General features: G+C 58.6%; 1 protein-coding gene across 3 annotated transcripts in view; it reads right to left on the bottom strand.

Annotated features, from left to right (window-relative positions):
* DOC2B (double C2 domain beta) overlaps positions 1–21,450 on the bottom strand; it is a 30,462-nt gene extending 9,012 nt beyond the window's left edge. For 2 of the 3 annotated variants that reach the window (XR_009560503.2, XM_030861886.3), the window contains exons 1-6: positions 21,033–21,445; positions 13,314–13,393; positions 9,694–9,768; positions 7,169–7,278; positions 6,902–7,028; positions 4,105–4,262 (exon numbers count right to left, since the gene is read on the bottom strand). Coding sequence is in view for 2 of the 3 variants with exons in the window: in XM_030861886.3 (XP_030717746.1) it covers positions 4,105–4,262; positions 6,902–7,028; positions 7,169–7,278; positions 9,694–9,768; positions 13,314–13,393; positions 21,033–21,399 (917 nt within the window). In the remaining variant the exon portion in view is untranslated. Of the gene's footprint in view, positions 1–4,104; positions 4,263–6,901; positions 7,029–7,168; positions 7,279–9,693; positions 9,769–13,313; positions 13,394–21,032 lie in introns of all 3 variants that reach the window. The other variant, XM_060291246.2, reaches the window with a different exon arrangement.
* Between the last annotated feature and the right edge of the window lie 982 nt (positions 21,451–22,432).

The following is a 22,432-nucleotide window of genomic DNA, read 5'->3' as shown; positions in this document are numbered from 1 at the left end:
ATTTCCCACCAGAAAAACATTTTTAGCAAAGTTGGTCCCTTGCTAGAGCTCTTCTTTTTGTAATAGCAGATTATGGAGATAGAATTCACACGCTATAAAATTCATCTTTCTCAAGTGTATAACGCAGCGGTTTTTAGCATAGTAGCTGAGTTGTACAACCATTGCCACTACCTCACTGGAGCTTTGAGGAAGGAAAAAAGGTCTTTTGGGCAGTGACAGCAGTGCTTCCTGAAGGGAAGGAGGGAAGCCCTGCTTGCGGGCCAGCTCCCTCCACGGGCATCAGCTCCTTAGACTTTGATGCAGAACAGCAGTCTTCATCTGGGGCTCAGAAAGGTGGAGGGACTCACCCAGGGTCACACAGTTGCTCCGCACAGGGATGGTGCTCAGAAGCCAGGCCCTGTCCTTTGCAAAGCTTCTTACCCTGTCCTTGCATGGACACTAGTGACAATTGCCCTGCTCCTGCTGACAGGACCACATCTGTCTCACCCACCACCAGCTTCCTGGTACCCAAATTGATGCCTGGCACTGGGTGGGATCCGTGAACATAGAAAGTGGTACCTTATTATTGCTTTTCTGTGCACTTTTTTAAAAAGTTGTGATTGTTATTACATAAGAAATACTGGTTCGTTATAGAAACACTAGAAAATATGTATTAACAGAAGTTGGGGGTGGAGAAAGAAATGAATACACAGGTCTGCCCAAAAGCCTGTTCCTTAGCAGCTTTGTACAGCCATCAGAAATTGGGACCAGCCCCCACGCACTTCAACAGGAAGTGACCTGACGGACGACTACTTGGCAATGCAGACCTACAGACCGAACTCTGGGCTCAGGCACCACGTGGCTGGCTCCCCAGAGCATTAGGTTATGTAGGAGTTGCCTTTATAAGTCAGTCTGGAAAAGGCAAAACTGTCGCGACAGAAAACAAGTCAAATGGTCGACTGGGGCCCGGGGACCTTTCTGGGGTGATGGTATCTGGATCTTAACCATGGTGGTGGTGACAAGATTGTATACTTCAGTCAGTCACATTTCAAAAGGGGAGAAATCTACTGGATGTAAATTATACCTCAATAAAGATGACTTTTTAAATAGGTTGGGGGTTCCCTTAAACCCTTAACCCAGAGATGGTGAATTTCTGCGTTCCTTACAAGCTTCCACGCACTTCTTGACTCGTCTTTGCCTGTTTTACTTTGGGGGCGAGGAGGAGGGATGGGGGCGGTCCTGCACAGGGGGAGTGTCTCCCAGCCCTGCCTCCGGAAGGCCCTGAAGGGAAGCTATCCCAGGCTCCCTCAGCGCTGCACGGCCAGTGTCCGTCTAGTGATCCTCACGAGGCCCCAGCTAGGGGTCATCCCCTGTCCTGCCCCCAGGCCTTTGTCTATGCTGTCTCCCTGCCTGGAGTCCCTTCTCGCCTCACCTCACCACTGCATGCAGGGGAGCTTCCTGAGGGAGCGTGGCCTCTGTGGGCGAGAAGTGCACCCTGGCCACGCTCCAGGGGCCCGCCCATGGCTGCTCACCCTCCCTATCAGCACTCCCTCCTGCCTTGGCCACCAGGGTTCAGGGAGCCTCCCTACCAGTGCCACCGCTGGTCCCTTCTGCACAGCAACTGCTGCTCACGTGAGGCCCCTAGGAGACAGCAGAGGGCTGGCGAAGGAAGGGGTTGCCCAGGGCAGCACAGCAAGTTGCTTTGAGCTTTCTCAGTGCCCCTGGGTGTGAGATGGAGATGGTAAGTACTGCACAGGGCTGCTGGGGGGCTTCAAAGAGGCCTAGCACAGCCCTGGCACCCAGCAATTACTCGGTATGTGTTACTGATGATTGTTTGTTAACTATCAGCAGACCCTGAAGAACTGGATTTGGGGTCAGCTTCCAGCCTGGGGAAACTGAGGTAGCTGTCATCTGGGGTGAGGTTTATAAAAATAAGGGTGCCGACAAAAGGCCTTGGCCCATCTAGCTTTGCCCCTCAGCATCCTCCACCTCCACCGGGCACTTCCATGTAGCTCTCTTCTCAGGGCCCCAGATGCTCCGCTCGGAATCTCACCTGTGCCTTTATTTCCCCTACTTTTAGCAAGGAGAAGGCCCACGGTCCATGAAGGGGCCTTTCAGAGATAGGGAGCCCTGAGGAGGCCTGAGCAGCAGCCCCTGCAGCTCACCCAGGGAATTTCAATCAGATGTACGGGTTTCTAGGCTGCTGGGGGCCTCCCTCTGATACACGGGGCCACGCACAGAGCTGCCTGTCTGAAAGGCCACGCTGACCCGGCCCATGGCTGGAGGGTGGGCCCAGCAACTACCACACCTGTGGCGGGGGAGCCCCAGGCATGGTGGACAGGCCCCACCAGGGCTACCTCTCCCTGGCTGTGGGAGGTGGCTGGACCCTCTGTTGTACGAGGTGAGACCCTATTTTCTGGGTAACACAGCATGAGACCCTGGAATTCCTATCAACTTGGCAGGTGGGAACTGAGCCCAATTTAGAAATTTCACACCAGCCTTCCCTAGTAGCACAGTGGTAAGAATCCGCCTGCCAAAGCAGGGGACACGGCTTCGAGCCCTGGTCTAGGAAGCTCCCACATGCCGCAGAGCAACTAAGCCCGTGCACCGCAACTACTGAGCCTGTGCCCTAGAGCCCGTGAGCCACAACTACTGAGCGTGCACACCTAGAGCCCGTGCTCCACAACAAGAGAAGCCACCGCAATGAGAAGCCTGTGCACTGCAACAAAGAGTAGCCCCCGCTCGCCACAACTAGAGAAAGCCCAGCACGCAGCAACGAAGACCCAACGCAGCCAAAAATAAATAAAAATTAGAAAAAAACCCTCTAGCATCACAGTTACAGGTGGAGGCACCGTCCTCCCTCCCCAGAGACAATCACTACAGTATCACACTGGTGCCCCCCCCCCACTACAGTTTGCTTTGGGCTCAGCATAGCTCTGTCCACGTTCATTCACCTCCCTCATTTATTCACTTCAACTGCATAGTACTCCACTGTACACAGATGCCACATTTTATTAATCTGCTAATGAACACTAGGCTATTTCCATCTTATTGCTATCAAGCAATGCTGCAAAAGCAGCTTTATGCCAGGGCCTGGGTCTCTAGGACGCAGACCTGGAAGGGAAATGATGCGGCCACAGGGCGTACGCATCTTTCTAGGTTACCGAGTATCACTTACTTTCCCTCCACTTTAAAGAGTCTAATTGTCTTCTGAGCTATTACAGCATTTCCGTTCCCAGTGGTCTCTGATCCACTGGAAATCACTGTCTTGCTAATGGTTGAAGTTGGGTCCCAACATTGTTTTTTGAGCAGAAAACCAGTAGTCCTTGTGATGGCCTCTGTCACCTGGGCCTCCTTACTGTCTCCTGAGGCCAGAACCATCCCTCCTTCTGAACTATCTTAAATCCTCTGTCCCTTTCCCTGAGCAGAAACACCTCCTTTCTGCTGAGCCAAATTCCTCCCCAAGTCCTACCCTTCAAGACAACCTCGCTACGTTCATCTTTTGTTTGTGGAGCGCACTGAAGCACAGACGGTGGTCACCAAAACACAGGCTTTATCCCTCTCCAAATGGCCACCAGCTCCTGCCTGAGCTAGGATCACAGCCTGTCCTGACCCAGGTTCACAGCTCTGGGGCCCCTGAGTTAAGTCTCTCCCCAGTGCTACCAGAAGCCCCACCTGTCAGGGTTTGGTGGACCCCTGTCTGTGTCTGTGGTACCGTAGAGCACTGCCCACATGTGCCCAGCCCTAAGTCCTGATGGAGTCCCTTCACTGGATCTCCTGGCCTCCTGTCCCCTCCTCCAACCTGCTCACAGCCTTTCCTGGGCCCCGTGACCACAGAGAGACCTGATCCAAACATCAGGAGATAACTGCTCTCTAGCTGTGTGACTGGGCTGCCACTCAACTGCTATGGACGTTGGTTTCCTCATCTGAGAAATGGGTTTGGCCAGACTCAACCCACAGAGTTGCCCAAAGAGCGCAGAAGAGCATGACCTCGTGGGCACAGCACCCCCTGTGCTTCACACAACTACTTGCCACACGGACTCCTGATCTCGACGCATGGACCTCCCTAGTCCCTGGAGGTGAGGAAGTGGGGAAGGAGGCGGCTGGCCTGGGCTGCACACTCACGTTTTCACGTAGGGGTCTGAGTAGCCGTTGGCGTCCATGGCAGCCAGGTGTGCGCAGCGCACGATGCCGACCAGCAGGCCCTGCTTCTGCGAACTGTACTTGAGGGAGATGAGAATGCGGCCCCGCTCCTCCAGGGACTTGTCTTCTGTCTTGTCCACCTGTGGGGCAGGTGGGTGGTCACTCAGCTGTCCTTGCCTGTTCCCACCTCTCCTGCAGCCACAGGCCCAGGCCAAACGGAGCCCGCTGGGTGGTGAGGGGTCACCCTGGCCCTGGCCCCCTGGAAGGTGCTTCTTGGAGCGTCTTAGGCACATTCCCAACCCCAGGGGGAGCTAGGAGGCAGGTGGGGTGTGGCCTAGGCCTGCCCTGCCTAGCGCCTGCCTCGGATCAGACCTCAACTCCAGGCCTCACTGTGTGGCCTCCCCACCCCAGCCAGCCCACTGAGACCATTCCTCACCCTCCTGAGACCACCTGTTTCTACCTTCCAGCTGCTACTCACCTGGAACCCCTTTCCTTTACCCTCGGTCCACCCAGCCTGAGCCCTATGACCCCCCAAGGCCCCTCCTAGGTTTCTCTGCCAGGCTCCTCTTGCACTCGGTCCCTCTGCTCTGGACTGTTCACTGCCTGGCACTAAAAGGGCAGCTTACGTGGCCCCTCCTGGGCAGGGGCCATGCTTGCACCTCTCTGTAGATGGGGCTCCTGTTAGGTGAAGAACGACTATCTTCCCCAACTCCCACACCCAGAGCAGACATGGCTAGCTGATGACTGAATTCACCCGGAGCTCAAATGCAGCCTCAGTATCTCCTCAACACAGTGCTCAGGCAGCCTGTACCCGTGGCTCAGGGGAGGCGGGTGAGATTTAACTACCTGCCACTCGGGCCTAGCGCTTTGTGTATGACAGCCTCACTAAACCATGGCTCTTGTGGCAGCTGTGATGTGTGAAAATTAAACAGTATAAATGAGCCGGGATATTTTCAGCTGTTTTTTTAGGGTAGGATATACTTTGGATTGTTTCACATGCAGACCACTGAACTGGGCATCGTTCAGTATTTACGGAGAATGAATAAGGTTTACAAGGCTATGTAAAATCTGAAAGGTATCATCAAAATGAAACTTCACTGCCGATTGATTTTTCTGAACTGTACCCTTGTCATTGTGGGTCCCTGAACTGGACCAGTGAGATCCTAGCAAATTCAAGCAAGGCTAAGCAAGTCCCTGATCACACCTGCTGCACAAGCATGCATGCTTTCACGCACCCCCCGCCCCGTGCATGAAACAGGTGCTCACACATGCATTCCACGCTCTCACACACTGCTCACACACAATTCACACACCACACAGGTGTTTGTTTATGTCAGGGATCAAAACTCAGAAACACAACTCCAGCAGGAGTTGGTGTTGCCTTTTATAAGTGACATATATTATTTGGAGAAACTGGGTCACCTATGGTTAGTGACTAATAATAAAATTAGAAGGGTTGTCTCCATCACACAAATATCTATGAGTGGGAGAGAACGTGACAATGGAATACAATTTGCTCAACTTATGCAAAAAGACAGAGCTGGGTTTCTGGGAGGGAGGTCTGACCTCAGGTCACTTGTTCCAGGCCAGGCTGCTAAGCATGTGTCTCGGGGCCCTATGGGGGAGGGGTACAGGCCCTCGGGGGACAGCTGCTGGACTGTCCCTCTTGAGCTTTTTCCCATTGCCCAGACCTCTGGTAGGGAACTGTCCGGGGGAGGGGACTGTGCCCTGAACACCATGCAGTCCCTGAAGGCATAGGTTTCTTAGGGTCCCAGGCCTTGGACCTCTTGGCCAACCCCTCCTGGCCCTTTTGAACTGGGTGAAGGCAGGCCTGGGGAGGGGAAGGAACGGGGAGGAGAAGGGGGAGGGGAAAATTGCTCAGAGACTCTGGGAGGGCTCAGCTGCTGCAGACGACCCGGGGGCAAAATTGGTTTTGACGTTTTCAAACAATTGCAATTTCTAGGAAAGAATGATTTTCTGTCTCCTCTGGGTATCTCACAGGCACCTCACGCCTAACATGTTCCAGTTGTGCTCCGAGCATCCCCAGCTGCTCCTCCCATGGTCCTCCGCATCCCAGTTAATGACCCTTCATCCTCCCAGGTGCTCGGGCCCCAGGCCTGATACCGATCTTCAGCCCTTCTCCTGCCTCCACTGCTGCCCCGCCTAGGCCTGGGTCCTGCTCCTCCCTCCACCCTGCTGGTCTCCCCGCCCTGGCCCTCCACTCCCTCCCATTCTGAGGAGCCTGTTAAGTCCTCAGAGGCCTTGGCCCCTGCCTAGCACCCTCCTGTGGCCCGTCTCACTCAGGGATAAGGCCAGAGTCCTCCCAGCATCCCCAACCCCCAACCTCTGCTCTCAGCTCCCAGGACCCCCTCCCCTCACTCTCTCTGCCCCTCTCATTTGACCTCTCGCCTGTGCCTCCCACATGCTGGGCGCTTTTCCATACAGGGCTTTGCACCTGCTGTTCCCTCTGCCTGGAATATTCCCTGCTCGCTGGGTGAGCCCTCCCAGAGCACCCGTCTAACCCATTGACTCCTCTCATGCTTTTTTTCTCGGCCCTGATCCCTGCTGAACAGACTATCTGTTTGGGTCGTTTATTTCATTTTTTGTCTGTCTCCCACCCAAACTTCATGAGGGCAGGGAGATTTATCTGTCTCCCCAGCATCTGCAATTGTGCCAGGCACATAGTAGGTGCTCAATAAATGCTCCTGGCCCTGTGCTCACGGCAGGGTGGGCCCTGGACGGCTGCGGAGCCCAAGACCGGAGGTCGTGGCCCACTCACCGGCAGCTGCTTCTCCAGGCAGATGCTGAACGTCTTGGTGTGGTTGGGCTTCAGCTTCTTGAGGGGCACCCGCGTCTCCCCTATGAACTCGTTGTGGCGGAATTTGTCCTCATCACACACCGAGATCCTGGAGGGCAAGGGGCCTCTCAATTTGCTGCCAAAGTCAGTGCAGATTTGCAGGCGGTGGGCCGGGGGATGTGGGGAGGGCCTGCCCTGTGGACAAGGCTGGGTGGGGTGGGGGAGCCGGCGGCCCGGGGTCTCACCCACCGCAGGGTCTTTCGGATCATGTCTTCGTCTGTGATCCCGTAGTAAGTGAGGGTCTCATTCCACGTGGGGTTCAGAGTGTTTCGGAGAGTTTTTGTTCTGAGCTTATTTGCCTGGAGAGAGCAAAAAGGATCCTCTGAGTGTCAAAGAGGGTGATGGGCAATGTAATGGCCCCAAACACATCCCAATCCCCCAGATCCCGTGCATAAGTGCTCTTCCCTGGCAAAGGGGGATTAACGCTGTTGTTAATCAGCTGACTTTAAAATAGGCCGATTGGGGACTTCCCTGGCGATCCAGTGGTTAAGACGCTGCACTTCCAATACAGGGGGTTTATCCAGATGATGTGGATGGGCCATGTCCCACGTCATCACAGGGCCCTTAAAAGTAGAAGAGGGAGGCGAGAGAAGAGTCCGAAGGAGCGTGACAAGGGGAGAAAGTCAGAGAGGCGACACCGGCTTTGAAGATGGAGGAAGGGGCCACGAGCCAAGCAAAGGGGGTGCCTCTAGAAGCTGGAAAGGAAGGGGAAATAGCTTCTCCCCTCGAGCCTCCAGAATGGAACGCAGCCCTGCTGACACGTGATGGTAGCGCAGTGGGACCTATGTCGGATTCGCACCCTGCAGAACTGGAAGGTGTGAGATTTGTGGTGTCGTAACCCACCCAGTTGGTGGTCATTTGTTAGCGCAGCCCTAGGAAACTACAACAGGAGAATCCTGCCTCCCAGGTGCGTGCCCAGGTGTGTGGCGGGGGGGGCAGGGTGTCTGCAGGAGGCGTGGTCTGGGCGGCTGGGAAGCCTGGCTTGGACCTAGATTCTCTCCCTCAGCCTCCTTGCCTTCGCTCAGGCTGGCCCCTGCCGGGAAGGCACCTCTCCTGGAGGACGCCTGGGGGCTGCCTCCCCTCCTTCCTCAGTGCTTCCAGAGATCGTGGTTCTTAGACTCCTTACCTGCCTTGCCCCCTTCAGACCCTGACTTCCGTAGCCGATTCCCTTTGATGTCCACAAACCGGCCCAGGCTTTGAGGTCAGACAGCCCTGGGTTCAAATCCCAGCTCCACCACTTACATAAGCTCTGTGGAGCCCAGTGGGTTACTGACCCTTTCTGAGGGTCAGGCTCCAGGGCGTAACACCACGTCTCTCTCAGCCTGGTTTGTAGGACCTTCTCTATAAGGTGCTCTGTGAAACTCTGCCCTACGAGGGAATCTATCCTATGGGGGGGGGTCCCTAGGATTCAGCAGCCAGGTACTGCCGACTCAAGGTCCCAGGAGTCTAGAGACGCACGGTCACTGAGCCCCCGAGTTGGGCCCCTTCCCCTGGTCGCGTGGCCTTCACAGCCCTGGGGGTCCTCCCTGCAGCATGAGGACAGAGAGGCCTGGAGTGGGGAGCCTGCTCCTCCAGGTGTAGTGGGAGGTCCACTGCCCTTTCTCCCGCAGCCCTGCCTTCCCTTCTGGGATGGCGCCCCCGGACCAGGGGCAGCCCAGGCCCCAAAGTTAACTCAGGCCCCAGCAGCCTGTGGCTCCTCAGCCTGGGGTGGCCACCTGGGGGTGGGACCCCCCAGTTGGTCTGCAATTGTCCTGAGCAGTGTTGGGGAGGCCCTCTGCCCAGGGGGGTGCCCCCACTGCTGACTCTTCCTCTCTATCAGGTCACTCGAGGGTCAGGAAGGAACTCCCCCAACTTTGGCTTCTAAGAAGGAGGCCAGGACTAGAACACCAGCCACTGGGCTCTGCTGCTCATGCTTCTGTGTCCTGTGTCCTGTGTCCCCTGTCCCTCTGCCTCCACCCTGGTCTCTACCTGGAAACAAAGCTGCTGGACTCCAGTTGAGTCCCCCCTGGCATGGGGTCTGCCCTACTCAGCCCTTGAGATATCTGTGGGCTAGGGAAGGACCCAATTCTGAAAAGATGTGACCTTCCCTCCCATGACATTACAAATAAAACTACACTGAACTGTAAGACGTACGAAAGGAAGTCTCATCACGTTCTGATCTTCTAGTGCTGAAGGCCACCTTGATGCTTTTCGTAGAGAATTTAAAAAATGGTTTTTTCCCTCTCCTTTCATAGATGCACCTGTTGGGCTGGTCTGCTTGTCAGGTCATCCGGTGCAGGAACAAGGGTTCTGTAGTCAAATAATTTGGGCAGTTGCTGACTACTCCATCCCTCTTGAGGGGCATCACAGAGCAGCCCATCAACACATTAAAGGCTCTGGTAAATCCTGCAGTAAAGAAACCTGTTTAACAATGTTTCCCAGTGTTATCTGGCCACAGAACCCTTTGCGCACAGTATTAACGTCCAGCTGAGAGTGTTTCTTTTAAAACGCTGGCCTAGAAATTCTCCCTGGGAGTTTCCCCAACTCAGCGGACAGGTGGTGCTGACTCAAGTTCCCTGGGAGGCCTAGAGGGTGTGGGGGTGACTGGGTGCTCTGGGTGGAGGTGGAGTGAACCCCTCAACTTGCTTGGGCTCTGAGTGGGTGTGGGAGCTGTGGGCCTCCCTGGGTGCCCCAAGCCCAGCCTGGACCCCAGTCGCGGCAGGAGGGCCCCTTACCTTACTGGCTCCCGGCAGCAGGTGCAGCTTGACGTAGGGGTCTGCCAGCCCATTGTGGTCCATCGGCTTCAGGCCCTGAGCAGAGGAGAATGGCGAAGGGTGTAACTGGGGGCTTGGGGACAGAGCCGCCAAGGCCCCCAGGCACCTGGGTCAGCAGGCATCCCCGCCCCCTGGGCCTCCTGGCTGGGTCCATTCATGACCCTCTTCACAGAAGCAATCCTGCCCCACACCCCCAGAATGGGGGCGGCGAGGAAGGCTCCGTGCTGGTGCGATCTCCCCCCCACTGCCGCCCCAAACGTCTGGCCCTGGGCAGGCGGCACGGGGTGCCTTTGTCAGATCGGACTCTTTCTGTTTTCCTTATCTTGGAGGCCAGGTGACTCACTTTCTCTGAATGAGGCCCTCGTTCTCCTGCTGTGGTCAGGCCTTTCCTTCTTCCCGATCCCCCTTCTCCCTGCTCCCCGTGCACTGCGACTTCCCTCACAGACCCGAGGGTCCTTGTGACCCTCTGTCTGCTCATCCACACGCTTCCCTGAGGCCGTGGGAAAACATTCTGTGTCCTGGAGACCAGGCTCAAGTTCTCTCTGGCTTTGCCACAGCCCCCTGCCAGTCTGTGTCCCCAGAGGCCACACAAGCTGGCCGGCCAGGGAGGGTCCCTCCACAAGATGGCAACCCTCACTCACTCCCCTTTTTTTTTTTTTTGGCAGTATGTGGGCCTCTCACTGTTGCAGCTTCTCCCGTTGCGGAGCACAAGCTCCGGACATGCAGGCTCAGCGGCCATGGCTTATGGGCCCAGCCGCTCCGTGGCATGTGGGATCTTCCCGGACCGGGGCACAAACCCACGTCCCCTGCATCGGCAGGCGGACTCTCAACCACTGCGCCACCAGGGAAGCCCCCCCTCACTCACTCTCAACCACCAGTCAAGTGTGCACAGCCAAGGAACTCACGGAACCATAAACAGGGGCCTAGGTGACCTCACGCTCGCTCCTGCTTGTGCTAATCGTCTATTCTGCTTCTGGGATGGCACACGGGGATGGAGGAAGGCAGCTGGGGCATGTGTGGGGTAGAGCTGGCAACCCCACAGCCTCATTCAAAGATGAGCTGCAGGGCTTCCCTGGTGGCGCAGTGGTTGAGAGTCCACCTGCCGATGCATGGGACACGGGTTCGCGCCCCGGTCCGGGAAGATCCCACATGCCGCGGAGCGGCTGGGCCCGTGAGCCATGGCCACTGAGCCTGCGCATCCGGAGCCTGTGCTCTGCAACGGGAGAGGCCACAACAGTGAGAGGCCCGCGTACCGCCAAAAAAAAAAAAAAAAAAAGGAAAAAGACAGGCAAAGATGAGCTGCAAGTTGGCTGCTCATGACCAGCCCACCTCCCCCACCTCCCAGGGGAGCTGAGGCTCTTCTCCCCCGTCCCCACCTTGGTTCGGAGGAGCTCCCAGGTAGGGGCTGAGATCTGAGGTGGGGTCTTCCACCTTCCAACCAGCACTGCTCGGCTACTGGGAAGGGGCCCACGGGTTTTAGAGCCAGGCTGGCCAGGGTTCAGGTCTCAGCTCCTGCACTTATCAGCTGGGTAAGTGGATGACTTCATCTGCCTCCTGAGCCTCAGCTTTATCATCTGTAAAATGGGTTAACAGTCCCCACGTCTCAAGGTTGTTGGGGGAGTTGAGGAGGCAATGCTGATGCGGGGCCTGCTGGTGGGGCATTTGCTCCCCCCTTCCCCTAAATGCCGGGCCCCTTGGAAGATGCTGGAGAAGCTGCTGAGGGCGGAGGCATCTGAGCTGTGCTGGGAGCTGCCTGGGCTCCAGCTCTGCCCTGCTCCGTGGGGCTGGCTCCAGGACGAGGCTTGGCCGGGCGGCCCTGCATGCACTGTGGCAGAGAGGCAGACCTTCCCAACACAGGCCTCTCACCCTTTCACACGAAGGTGGAACTTTCCAGTTCTGCTGTGGATATGAGTGCCCATACGTACGTACGTACGTACGTACGTGTGTGTGTGTGTGTGTGTGTGTGTGTGTGGTGTGTGTGTGTGTGTGTGTGGTGTGGGGGTGGGGGGTCTGCTGCCAGGCCCTGTCCTGCAGGACAGCATTAGGTACTGAGCACTCACTCATTAAATGCTCACAGCCACCACATAGGTGGGGGTGATTAACTCTATTTTACAGATGAGCAAACTGAGGCAGCTCTGCTTACTTAGAGGGAGGGAGGCCAATCTAGGGTCCAGCACTGGGGCATCTGGCATCCTCCCAGGGGCCCCCGAGGGGCTCTGCCTGTCAGCCTCAGTCTTCCTACCCCCTGCGGCTCCTCCCCACACCCCAGCCCAGCCCCAGCTCCTCCCATGCCTGCACCGCCCCTTCCCCTGCAGAACTGGTTCTAAGCAGAGGATGAACTGGAGAATGTGGGAGCGACCATGGCTCGGGGTCCTCCCATCCCCCATCTCCAATGCCTTGAGTGATACAAACCCAAGTGGACACACGCATGTGCACACACATACCCCCCCCCACCAGTTCACCCACGTAGCCCCTCTAGAGCCTGGGTAGGGAAGGCGGGGTACACAGCACAGGAGGGGCCTGGAGTCTGGGTGGGGAGGAGAAGGGACGGCTCTGGCCAGAGCAGCCTGGCAGCCAGTGCCCATTCCCAGTCCCCAGGCCTGGACAACCTCTACACAGCTGGGTGGAGGGAGAGGGGAAGGGATCTGCCGGGGCGTGCACCCTGCCTTCCACCTCAGCACAGCCGGGGGTTATCAGATTCCCAGCTCTGTGCCTAGGGCAGGTCTAGAGCCCTTTCGAGGAGGGCAGGGCGTGCCCTGCGTCACAGCCCGAGCAGCTCCCAGAGGAGGGGGCGGGGGCGGTGCTAGCCCAACAGGGACACTGCTCACCCCTGCCCCGGTGGCCCAGCCATGGCGGCCCAGGCCGGGTGGGGCACAGCCGGGGCCGAACCAGGCACCCCGCCCCTCTGGGTGAGCAGAGCCACGGGCAGGGCGGGAGGAGGGGCAGAGGAGCTCGCAGGTTGGGGTGCTGGTGGTGCGGGGCTGGGCGCGGGCAGCGATGCCGGAAGCTCCTTGCTCTGAGCCGGCCCCAGGCCCTTCCACGGCTCTACCGGGAGGTCTACCAGGCCGCACGGCTGCCCTTACCTTGCGGGAGAACATCAACTTGGGCACCTTCCTCCCAGGGGGCGCGTCGCGGTGTGGGGACGAAGGGAACAGCGTGGCTGAGAACACAGCTGACGGTGCCAGCCCGGGGCAGGACCCGCGTGGGGTTCACAGACGCCCACGCCTCCACCCAGAGAGCAAGCTCAGGCCGGTGCGACCAGAGACTAATCCCCCGCCTGGCGTGGCGTCAGCATCCAGAGCCTCCTTGGGGAGTCCGGAGGCACCCAAGTCCAACCCTTCCTCTTGGCCTGCAGGACAGGCCTGTCACCTCCCTGCCCGCCCTTCCCTCCTTTGACAGCTCCCCAGCTCTGGGGCCTCTGTCTCCTGAAAGCTGCCCCCCACCCGCATTCTCTCTGGCTTCTCTGTTCTACTCTTTCCCCTGAAAACCTCGCTGTAGGGGAGGCAGCTGCATCTCAGGAGCAGCTGAGATGACTGAAGCAAGAACTCCCTCCTCGCCCTTTGCGCACAGGTGGGGCCTACCTTGGCCTTGCTGATGGTGCAGTGGAGAGCGTTGTTCTCCTGGTCGTAGAGCAGGCTGAAGTCCAGCGTGCCCAGGGCGGCTGCAGACAGGGAGGGCTCAGGTCATGCCGGGCCCACACGGTGGAGAAGCGTCAGCCACCCCTGCGCGGCCGGACGAGGTGCCACGGTGACCGCGCTGACTGCCACCAGCAGAGCGCCTGCTGCGTACCGACCCCCCCCACCCCTGGGAAGGAGGCTCGGGGGCCCGTCTCCTCCAGACACCACGAGCGGCGAACTGAGAGTCAAAGCCAGGCAGTGGGCCCCTGACCCCTACGCCGTGCCTTGTGGCCCGTGGCTGGTCCAGGGTGGGGCCACATGTGCTACACACTCAGCTAAAGGGGTTCCTGTCCTCCTGGTGCAACCACTGGCCAGGGCTCTACACCTCAGCTCCCCCTGCCTCTTAACTGCCCCAGGAGTGTGCGAGACGGCAGAGGTGTCAGACTCTGCAGCACCGCAGGACCCAGCCCGGCCGACTGGCTGGCCCACTCACCGTCCCCCAGCAGCACTTGGGGCTGCGGCTCCCTGGTCTCCCCGGGCCCTCTGGAGCGCTGCGCAGGGTGTGAGGAGAGAGCTGGGCCCGCGTGCTGCTACCCCCAGCCTCTAAAAGGCAGCGAGTGATTCCCAAGGGCTGGGCAGAGGGTGCGGCAGTGATTGGATGCAGCTGCCGCCCTCGGGCGTGATCACAGGCGGCAGCTGTGGCTTTTCTCACGGACATGGTTCCCGGCCTGAAGGCTGGGATTGTGGGTGGGAGCAGACCTCAGGGGCAAATCTCTCCCCCGAGAGGTACACATTCACAGGATGTCTTTAGAAGCCCAGATGCTCCTTGCAGGCTGCTGGGCTGGTCAACTGGCATCTAATTCATTCATTCATTCATTCTTTCTTTCTTTCTTTCTTTCCCAAGTGTTTACAATCTGCCAGACTCCAGGATCGAAGATATCAATAAGACAGGGTTCCTGCCCCGAGGAAAGCACAGCTTAACGGGAGGAACAGATGAAAAGGATTGGTCAAAACAAAGTCTAGTGGGCCAGGACTGATGGAGGGTTCAGGGGGGACGCCTGGCCTGGATGTGAACTGGGCCTATCAGGAAAGGCTTCCTGGAGGAAGCGACACTTCGCCTGAGCCATGCAAGACGAGTAGGGCTTGGCCAGTGCGCCTTGGGGCCGGGGGAAGGGGCATTCCAACCACAGGCCAACCCAGAGGGTGGGGGCGCGGAGCGGGTGGAGTGATGCTCGGGGGGAGGCCAGGGGTGCCCAGTGTGGGTCTAGAGCAAACCACAGTCTGCTGGCTGAGTCCAGCCACTGCTTGTCTTGCACCCCAGCTCCTAACACAGGGTCAGGCACACAGCTCAGTGTCTCTGTTGTTGTCTCGCGGGGACACCCGTAGGGTGCGAGACCTGCCCTCTGACGTCTGACCCTGGGTTCATATCCTGGCTCTGCACTTCCTTGCTGTGTGACCTTAGACAGTGTATCTGGCCTCAGTGTGCCTCAGTTTCCTCATCTGCAAAGTGGAGACACAACAGCATCCACCTCATGGCATTGTGCTTTAACACCGCGCCTGGGGTACAGAAAGTACTCAGTAGATAATTATAGAAGGAGCGTATCCATTTAGGTGATTTTTCTAGATAACTGTACTTGCCCCTCTGAGACACTTGCTGGAATGAACTCATTCCGAATTGGATCACTCCCCTCCCAGCCTTCGTGAGTAGAATACACAAATGGTCACTTACACTTTTCGGAATAACCTGAATCATTGCTATGACTACGGTTACTGTTCTGTGTGTCAGAGTCCCAGCCCAGACACAGAAGGGCATGTGAGATGATTCCTCCACCGAGGGATCCCAGGTGGCCACTCTGTTTTGAGGTTTTCTTCATTTTTTCCGCCTCCTCCCTTGCCGTCAGCTTGAAACTCCTGTTAGAGTACTTGCCTCTGGTAGCACAAACAGCTCTCTCTCCTATTCACTAGTTACTTGTCTCTTCTATGAAACCAGGTGAGGATACTTGTTAAAATTGTGTCTAAACTAAAAGTCAATAGGCCATAGGACTTCCCTGGTGGTGCAGTGGTTAAGAATCAGCCTGCCAGTGCAGGGGACACGGGTTCGATCCCTGGTCCGGGAAGATCCCACATGCCGCGGAGCAGCTAAGCCTGTGCACGACAACTACGGAGCCTGCGCTCTAGAGCCCGTGAGCCACAACTACTGAGCCCGCACACCACAACCACTGAAGCCCACACACCTAGAGCCCGTGCTCTGCAATGAGAGGCCACCGAAATGAGAAGCCTGCGCACCGCAATGAAGAGTAGCCCCCGCTCACCGCAACTAGAGAAAGCCCGCGTGCAGCAACGAAGACCCAACGCAGCCAAAAAAAAAAAAAAAGTCAATAGGCCTTGAGTGGAACCTAAAGTCCTTTTCCCTGAGCAGAGCATGCGTGCTTTAGTCCAGGTGTATCCGGCCTTTTGCTGCCTGTATCCTAGCTCCCCTCTGTGCGGGTAAGCAGGTGAGGTGCTGTAAGGGAGTGATCTATCAACACGTCTGTAACAACTAACAGCCATGGGCCCGAGCTTCTCCAGGCCCAGGCTTTTGTAATAATAGTCTCTAAAGCTCTTGGCTTTGCACGGCATTAAATCAGTCTGCTGTTCCCTTCAGACCTAACCTGTGGCTTGTGCCCCCCAGACATTTGCCTCCCGAGGGCAGGGACCATGCCTCGGCCACACCTCTGACACCAGCAAAGAGTAGATGTTCAATCCACACGGCCAGTCCATCCAAACCAACTCATTCTCCAGCTTCTCACGGGAGCAGACGTGAGATGCTCATCTATTAAAACAACACAGTCCACGATCTCTGCCCGGTTCCCAATTCCAGAGAAGGACAAGCCGGCAGACAGAGTCCCCACTGGGAAATTCAGCTCCAGGCGGGGAGAGGGGTCCCTTCCACTGGCTCTACAGACATCCGTGTTTAAGGAAGGCCCGAAGCTGCCCAGTGAAACCCACACCGGTATTCACTTCCCAGGAAGGAAGAGCAAGCCCAGTGCTGCCCCAGGATGGGATTGATGAATTGCTTTGAACTCCAAATGCAAGTTTTATAAGAAATAATAGTCTATAAATAGAAGCTCAGTCACCATTTTTAGAGACTTGCCGGTGGTGGAGCTCTCTGAGAGAGCTCATCGCCCAAAGTCTTTATTCCCCATTTGGAGAAATGAGGCTCAGAGAGGGGAGGTGATTTGGTCAGGGTGGCACAGCAGAGCTGGAAGCAGAATCCAAGCCTCTTCACTTCCATCCTGAGAGCTCCCGCCTTAAAGCTTAGTGGCTTCTGAACATTTTTTTCTGCCGCTTTGTTTAGCTGAACTCTTGAGAGGGTGGAAAGGAGAAACAAAAGAGAGAATAACAGAATTGCTCTCGGGGTGTGGGGAGCCGGAAGGGCTCAGCCTCCACCCTGGAGAAGCCTCTGAGTTGAAAACCCCCCTGGGCTTGTGCAGGCCAGGCGGGCCCTGAGGGCAGGTGAAGGTGCTTGTCTGCGTGAGCCACGGGGTCCTGTCCTCCAGCCACTCAAATCACACCTCCTGGCTGAAGTTAACATCCTTGGATAAATAATGAGGCTTGGTCACTAATGGGCCTTTGAGACTTGTCACCGGCTTGTTGATAATTATAGAGCTTTAATGGGGCTAATTCAGAGAAAATCAAGCTCCAGCCCCATCAGTTCCTCTAAGGCAGCACATCCCTCTGCTCTGCTGACGGAGACTGACAGCATCATTTTGACCTTCGTTTGCACCTGGACCTTCCTCGCCCGTACACCCTTGGGAGTAGGAAACCAGCCCTGGTTTTGTTTTTTTAAGAAAAATGTCAGCCTCTGAAATAGTTTAAAGACAACAACAACAACAACAAAAAAAAAACCACGGCAAGAACCACAGAAAATGATCAAGCCTGCGTCGAAAGCATTTCATAGTTGGGGAAACTGAGGCACTGACCAGGCGCTGCAGGTGGTACAAAGAGGAATGAGCCACACATCATATAGCCCTGCTTCTCGGGAGCTCAGAGGCAGAGGGTTAGGACTTTTAGAAACCTATTCATTTCCCTGCTTTACATTGTTCAAAAATTTTCCACTGCCACCTGGACTCAGTTCAACCTCCTCGGTGTGGCATTCAAGGCCCTCTGTGATATGACCGCTTCAGCCTCACCATCAGAGGCCTTTTCCCCTTGCTCCAGCCACTCGACTCTTCCTCCTTGCACTAAGCCAGGCTGCGTCCCCCCTCCTCCCAGCCTCAGAGCGCCCTCTCTGTGGGGGAACTCTGCGCGAGCCGGTGCTTCCCATCTGGGCTCCTGACTCCCTGTCCTCACTGCTGGGCTACTTGTGTGTCACGGTTTCCATGAACTCCCTGATGGCAGAGATCGTGTCTCAGGCATTCTGGAACCTCCACACTCAGCATAGTGCCCGACACCTAGTTGGTCTTATAAGGTTAAGTGCATAGAAATACGGTCCAGGTAGCATATGACTTGGCTCTAAGGAAAGGGAATCGCAGCCAGTGGGTACGGGGAAATTATTCGAGCCGAGGGACTTCTGGGCAGGCCTAACAGCGATTCCTCCCCTCCATCCTTGCTCCAGGCCTCTGTGGGGATCAGTCCTGACCTAGCCCAGGCTGAATCATGCAGGTGTAAGCATGGGCAAGAGATGTAATTCTGGCCAACGAGGCAGAAGGACAGATCTCCTGGGGACTTCTGGGAGAGGCTCCCTCACTTTTAAACTGAGACATGGGAGAGGAAACTGATCCTTATCAAATTTAGGATCTTACTGTTACATGTGATGTCTGGACCTGCAGCAGCCACCTTGAACCATGAGGGAGGTCAGCCTAAGAGGAAAAGGGCATGGCCATGTGGAAAGACAGAACCATCACCACTGATGCTGCTGACGAGCGGCTGCATGAATCTACCCCAGCGCCCCATGACCTCGACACCCCTCACTGTTTAAGGCACTCTGAATTTTTTTCTGTCACCTACAACCCCCAAATATCCTAGTCGTTACAGCTTTGAAGAATGGACTGTTTCCACAGGTGGAGATTGGGTGGGAGGGCATCTCAGGCAGGGGAGCAGCACACGGAGGGTGGGACATAGGACCCATTGGGAGGGCAGGAAGCAGCGGAGTCCAGGTTAGCCAGGCTGCGCTGTGGGCCACTGGGAGGGGAAGGGCACTGGGGGGACACTTCCAATTATAACGTTTCTGCATCTTCTCCCCATCAGCGCTCCTCTATTAGATCAATTTGGAGCCTGTCAATTTTGTGCTTATGCCTTGAGGTGATGGGCTTTGAAGAGAAGGAAAAAAAGGCCGAATAAATAAACAGCACTTCACTCTCGGCCTTGGACAACAGAGCAACCGTCCTAATTTCTTTTTGTTAGAACAGACATAATCCAATAATTAGGGCAGCAAATAGCATAACCCTGGCTAAAGCTGTAATGAACCATCTGGCTTGAATCATTTAGGCTTATTGGTGGGATCTGGTTGTCAGAGCTGGGACGGGGCTAAAGCCTGGAGTATCGGGCAGAGAGCGGTTCCACCCCGGAACCTGGTCCCCCCATGGGCAGGAGCCAAGATTTCTGTGCTCCCATGGTGGGATGTTTGTTCGGCCGCTGAGGGGGTCTAAGCCCAGGGTGGCTGCCCCTTGAAGGGAACGAGGGGGCCAAGCTGGCCCTGGTGCCAGCCACACACCGTCCTCCTTGGCTCTTTTCAGCAGACTGCCCTGGTGACATGGGTGTGGCCAGCCCACGGTTCAGGCTGGCGAGGCTGTGTCAGACCTTGTACCGCTGACCTCAAGTGCGTCTGTCTCCTGGAAGGACAGTGAGCTCTCTGGGTCCGGGGCCCCAGCCCTGTTCCCTCTGTGCTGCTAGGAGAGTGTTCTGTGAAGGACTGCTGAGTCGATGGACTGAAGATGGGGCACTTTCGGGTCCCCTCCTTGCCTGTGGGTTCAGGGACAGCCAAAAGAAACCACCAGATTTCTCACCTCTTAGCCGTATGTCATCAGAGGGCCCTGGGTGGCACCAGGAGGGCTTGAAGCCCAGGCAGAAGCCCTGCCCTGCTCGCTTGCTCCCTTGGCATAGCAGGAAAGAGGCTGGAAATGGGAACAAGTTCCTCACCCCTTCTTCTGGAGCTGGCTGAAGATTCAAGGCATGCAAAGGGGTGACCTGGGTCTCAGTTAGGGCCTGCCCAAAGACACAGCAAGTGAGGGGGTGCACCTTGCCCAGGGTGCCAGGAGCTGGGGGGGGGGTGAAGATTAAGGGCACAGCCTGGAGGGCAATAAGCTCTCCCGACCGTTTCCCCAGGCTGGCAGGAAAGTGGAGGGACGCCAGACTTCAGCCAGAGGGCTGTGGTCCAGGCCCGAGAAAGTGCAGAGCAGGCAGCTTCCCAGCACAGGCCCGGCTCCGAGCGACCCACTGTCTGACAGGCCTCCTCCCACTTGCACCTCCTGGGCCTCCCTAGGTAGGGTGATGAGAGGTCGGGCCCCACCTCTTCCCGCAGTGGTCACCCCCACTGTCAGCTTCCAGAGGCACATTTTATTCTGGGGGAAACTCCAGACCCCCAGCCTGAGGCCCGTGTGGGCATTCAAGCCAGACGCAGCCACCCTCGCTGCGCTGCGCGGGGGATGGGACCCGGCGAGCCTGGGGGAAGTCGGCGAGCGACCCCTGCCCCGGGAAAGGTCCACCTCCCAGGCAGGGCCGGCGTCTGACTCGGGTTTTCCAGCTCTGAGAGTCACGCGGCTGGGGCTACAGCTGGGCTGGGGGCCTGGCGAGCAGCGCTGCGCCCATCCCCACCCCAATCCCGCGTAAACCCATCCCGCACCGCCCGGCGACCTCTTCGTTCTCGGTTTCCCCTCCAGTCCCGGCGCGGGCACCCTCAGAGCCTAGAAAGGCGCCAGGAGCGCCAGCCGGCCGGGCCTCGGCCCCGGAGGCCCCGGGAGCCCTGGCGCTTGCCTAATCCCTGGGGCTCGGGGCTCAGCCCCGGAGGAGGAGGCGCGGGCTGGGGTGGGGGACCCTTCCCGACCGGGGAAGCGGGTGTAACAGGTGGGCGAAGGTCGGCGGCCCGGTCGAGCGCAGCGGCGGGACCAACGGACGCGGGAGGAGGAATCACCAAGGTTTCTCCAAAGGACAAGCGGCCCCGCGGTCCCCTGGTCCTCGGCCCCCCACGCCAGCCAAGCCGCCGCGCTCTGCGGCCGCCGGCCCCACCAGGGAGGCCGTCCGGCCCGGGCCCCGGGCGCCCTCTGCCTCTCGCCCAGCCCGACCCTCGGCCGAGGGGCCGATCCGCCGCGGGCTCCGGAGAGGGGAGCGACCACGCGGCCAGCAGCAACTGGTGTCTCCCCGGGGCGCAGTTCCGCCCTGCCTGGGAACAAAAGCCGCCGCCCGCGCCGGGGCTCCCGGCGGGAGGGCCGAGAGGGGGCGCGGCGTGGGCTCCGGGGAGCTGGGACCCGGAAATGGGACACCCCCAAGGGGCCCCCAAACTTCCCACCTCTCCGATCTGCTCGGGGGCGGTGTCGGGGCTGTGTGTGCCGGGCGCGCGGAGAGCGCACAGCGGCCGGGGGCAGCGACACAGCGAGGGGTGTGCCGGGGGAACCGAGACCGCAGGGGATCCGAGGGCGGGCGAGGTCGGGAGCGAGAGCAGCCGCGCAGGGGCGGGGGCGAGAAGCCGGCGGGTGGGAAACTTACTGCAGTCGTCGGACTCGTAGCCGTCGGCGTCCGGCTCGTCCTCGGGCAGCTTGGCAGGCGGTCGCGCCGTGCTGCGGCCGGGGCCGGGGCTGGCGCCGTAGGCTCCAAACAGCTGGTCCACATCCTCGTCGTCGTCGCGGGCGCCGTCGGAGGGGCTGCGGCGGCCCGCGCTGGCCGCGGCCGGGCGCGCGGGGGCGTCCGGGGGTGCAGCGGCGCGGGGCCCGGCGTCCGGCGGCAGGCCCCGCGGGAAGCGGGGGAAGTAGTCGGAGATCTGTTTGATGGGCCGGATGGGGCCGGGGCACACGTCGATGGCCATATGCTCCTGGATGCTGATGGTCGCCTTCTCCCCGCGCCGCCGGAGGGTCATGCAGGCAGCGCGGCCCCGCCCGGGCGCGGCCCGGCCAGACTCGGCGCGGCCCCGGCCCGGGGGCGGCTCAGCAGGCCCGGCTGGGAGCGGCGGGGGCTGCGGGCATCGCCGGCAGCGCCCCCGGACGGCCCTGACGCGGCTGCTGCCTGCTCGGCGGCGGCCGGCGCGAGTGAGTGCCAGGGGCCGGCAGGCAGGGGGCGGGCCCAGCCCGCGTCACCGGCAGCCGCCGAGCAGTGCGAGAGTGCGGGCGGCGAGGGCGGCGCGGCGCGGAGCGAGCTGAGCGGCGCCGCACTCACTCGCACTCACACCGGCGCGCACGCCGGCCCGGGACCCCGCGCGCGCACACCCGGCGGGCAGGGCCACCGGGCGCCTTCCACTCACGCACCGCAGGACCGGCGGGGAGCTGAGCAGGGCCCCGCACCTTCCCGCGCGTGCCCGCACTTTCTGGGCTCCGTTCACACAGGACACATACCGGTGTGCAAGGACACTACCAGCGCACAGAAACGTGTGCAGAACTGGGCGGAAGCTCCCACTGCTCCCACCTGCAGGACACACGTACCTGTACAGAGTTGCCTGAGGCTGCGGTGGCACCGTATATCCCCCAGTACATACACATCCCTAACAGTATACACAAACAGCACTCGTCGAGGTGGTCAGGGGACCCAGGGCACCCCTGTCCCCAGCACACCTAACAGGACATACGAACACACCCAAAAAGTGATCAGGGGACTCAAGGCACCTCCCAACCCCCAATCTAGCAGGACACACGGCCACACTCTAGGAGTGCCGGACAGGGTGCTCACACACGAGCAAGACATCCACAGCTGTACAAGGTCACCACTGGCACAGTCTGTTCACCCTTCCTCTCAGGTCCCATACAAACACACTCTCTGTAACCAGGAGTCAGTCTCTCACTTGGTCCTTGAGTAGGTTGAGTGACCCAGCCCCCGCCCGCCCCCCATGGGGACAGGGTGGGTGAGGACCTTGACCATAAGCCGTGGTCAGGAGAGGATGAGGGCAGGCAGGGCTGGGC

This window comes from Globicephala melas, chromosome 20, assembly GCF_963455315.2.
Source record: "Globicephala melas chromosome 20, mGloMel1.2, whole genome shotgun sequence".
NCBI lineage: Eukaryota > Metazoa > Chordata > Mammalia > Artiodactyla > Delphinidae > Globicephala > Globicephala melas.
Note: the sequence above shows the minus strand (reverse complement) of the source record. Positions and strands in the feature narration are given on the sequence as shown.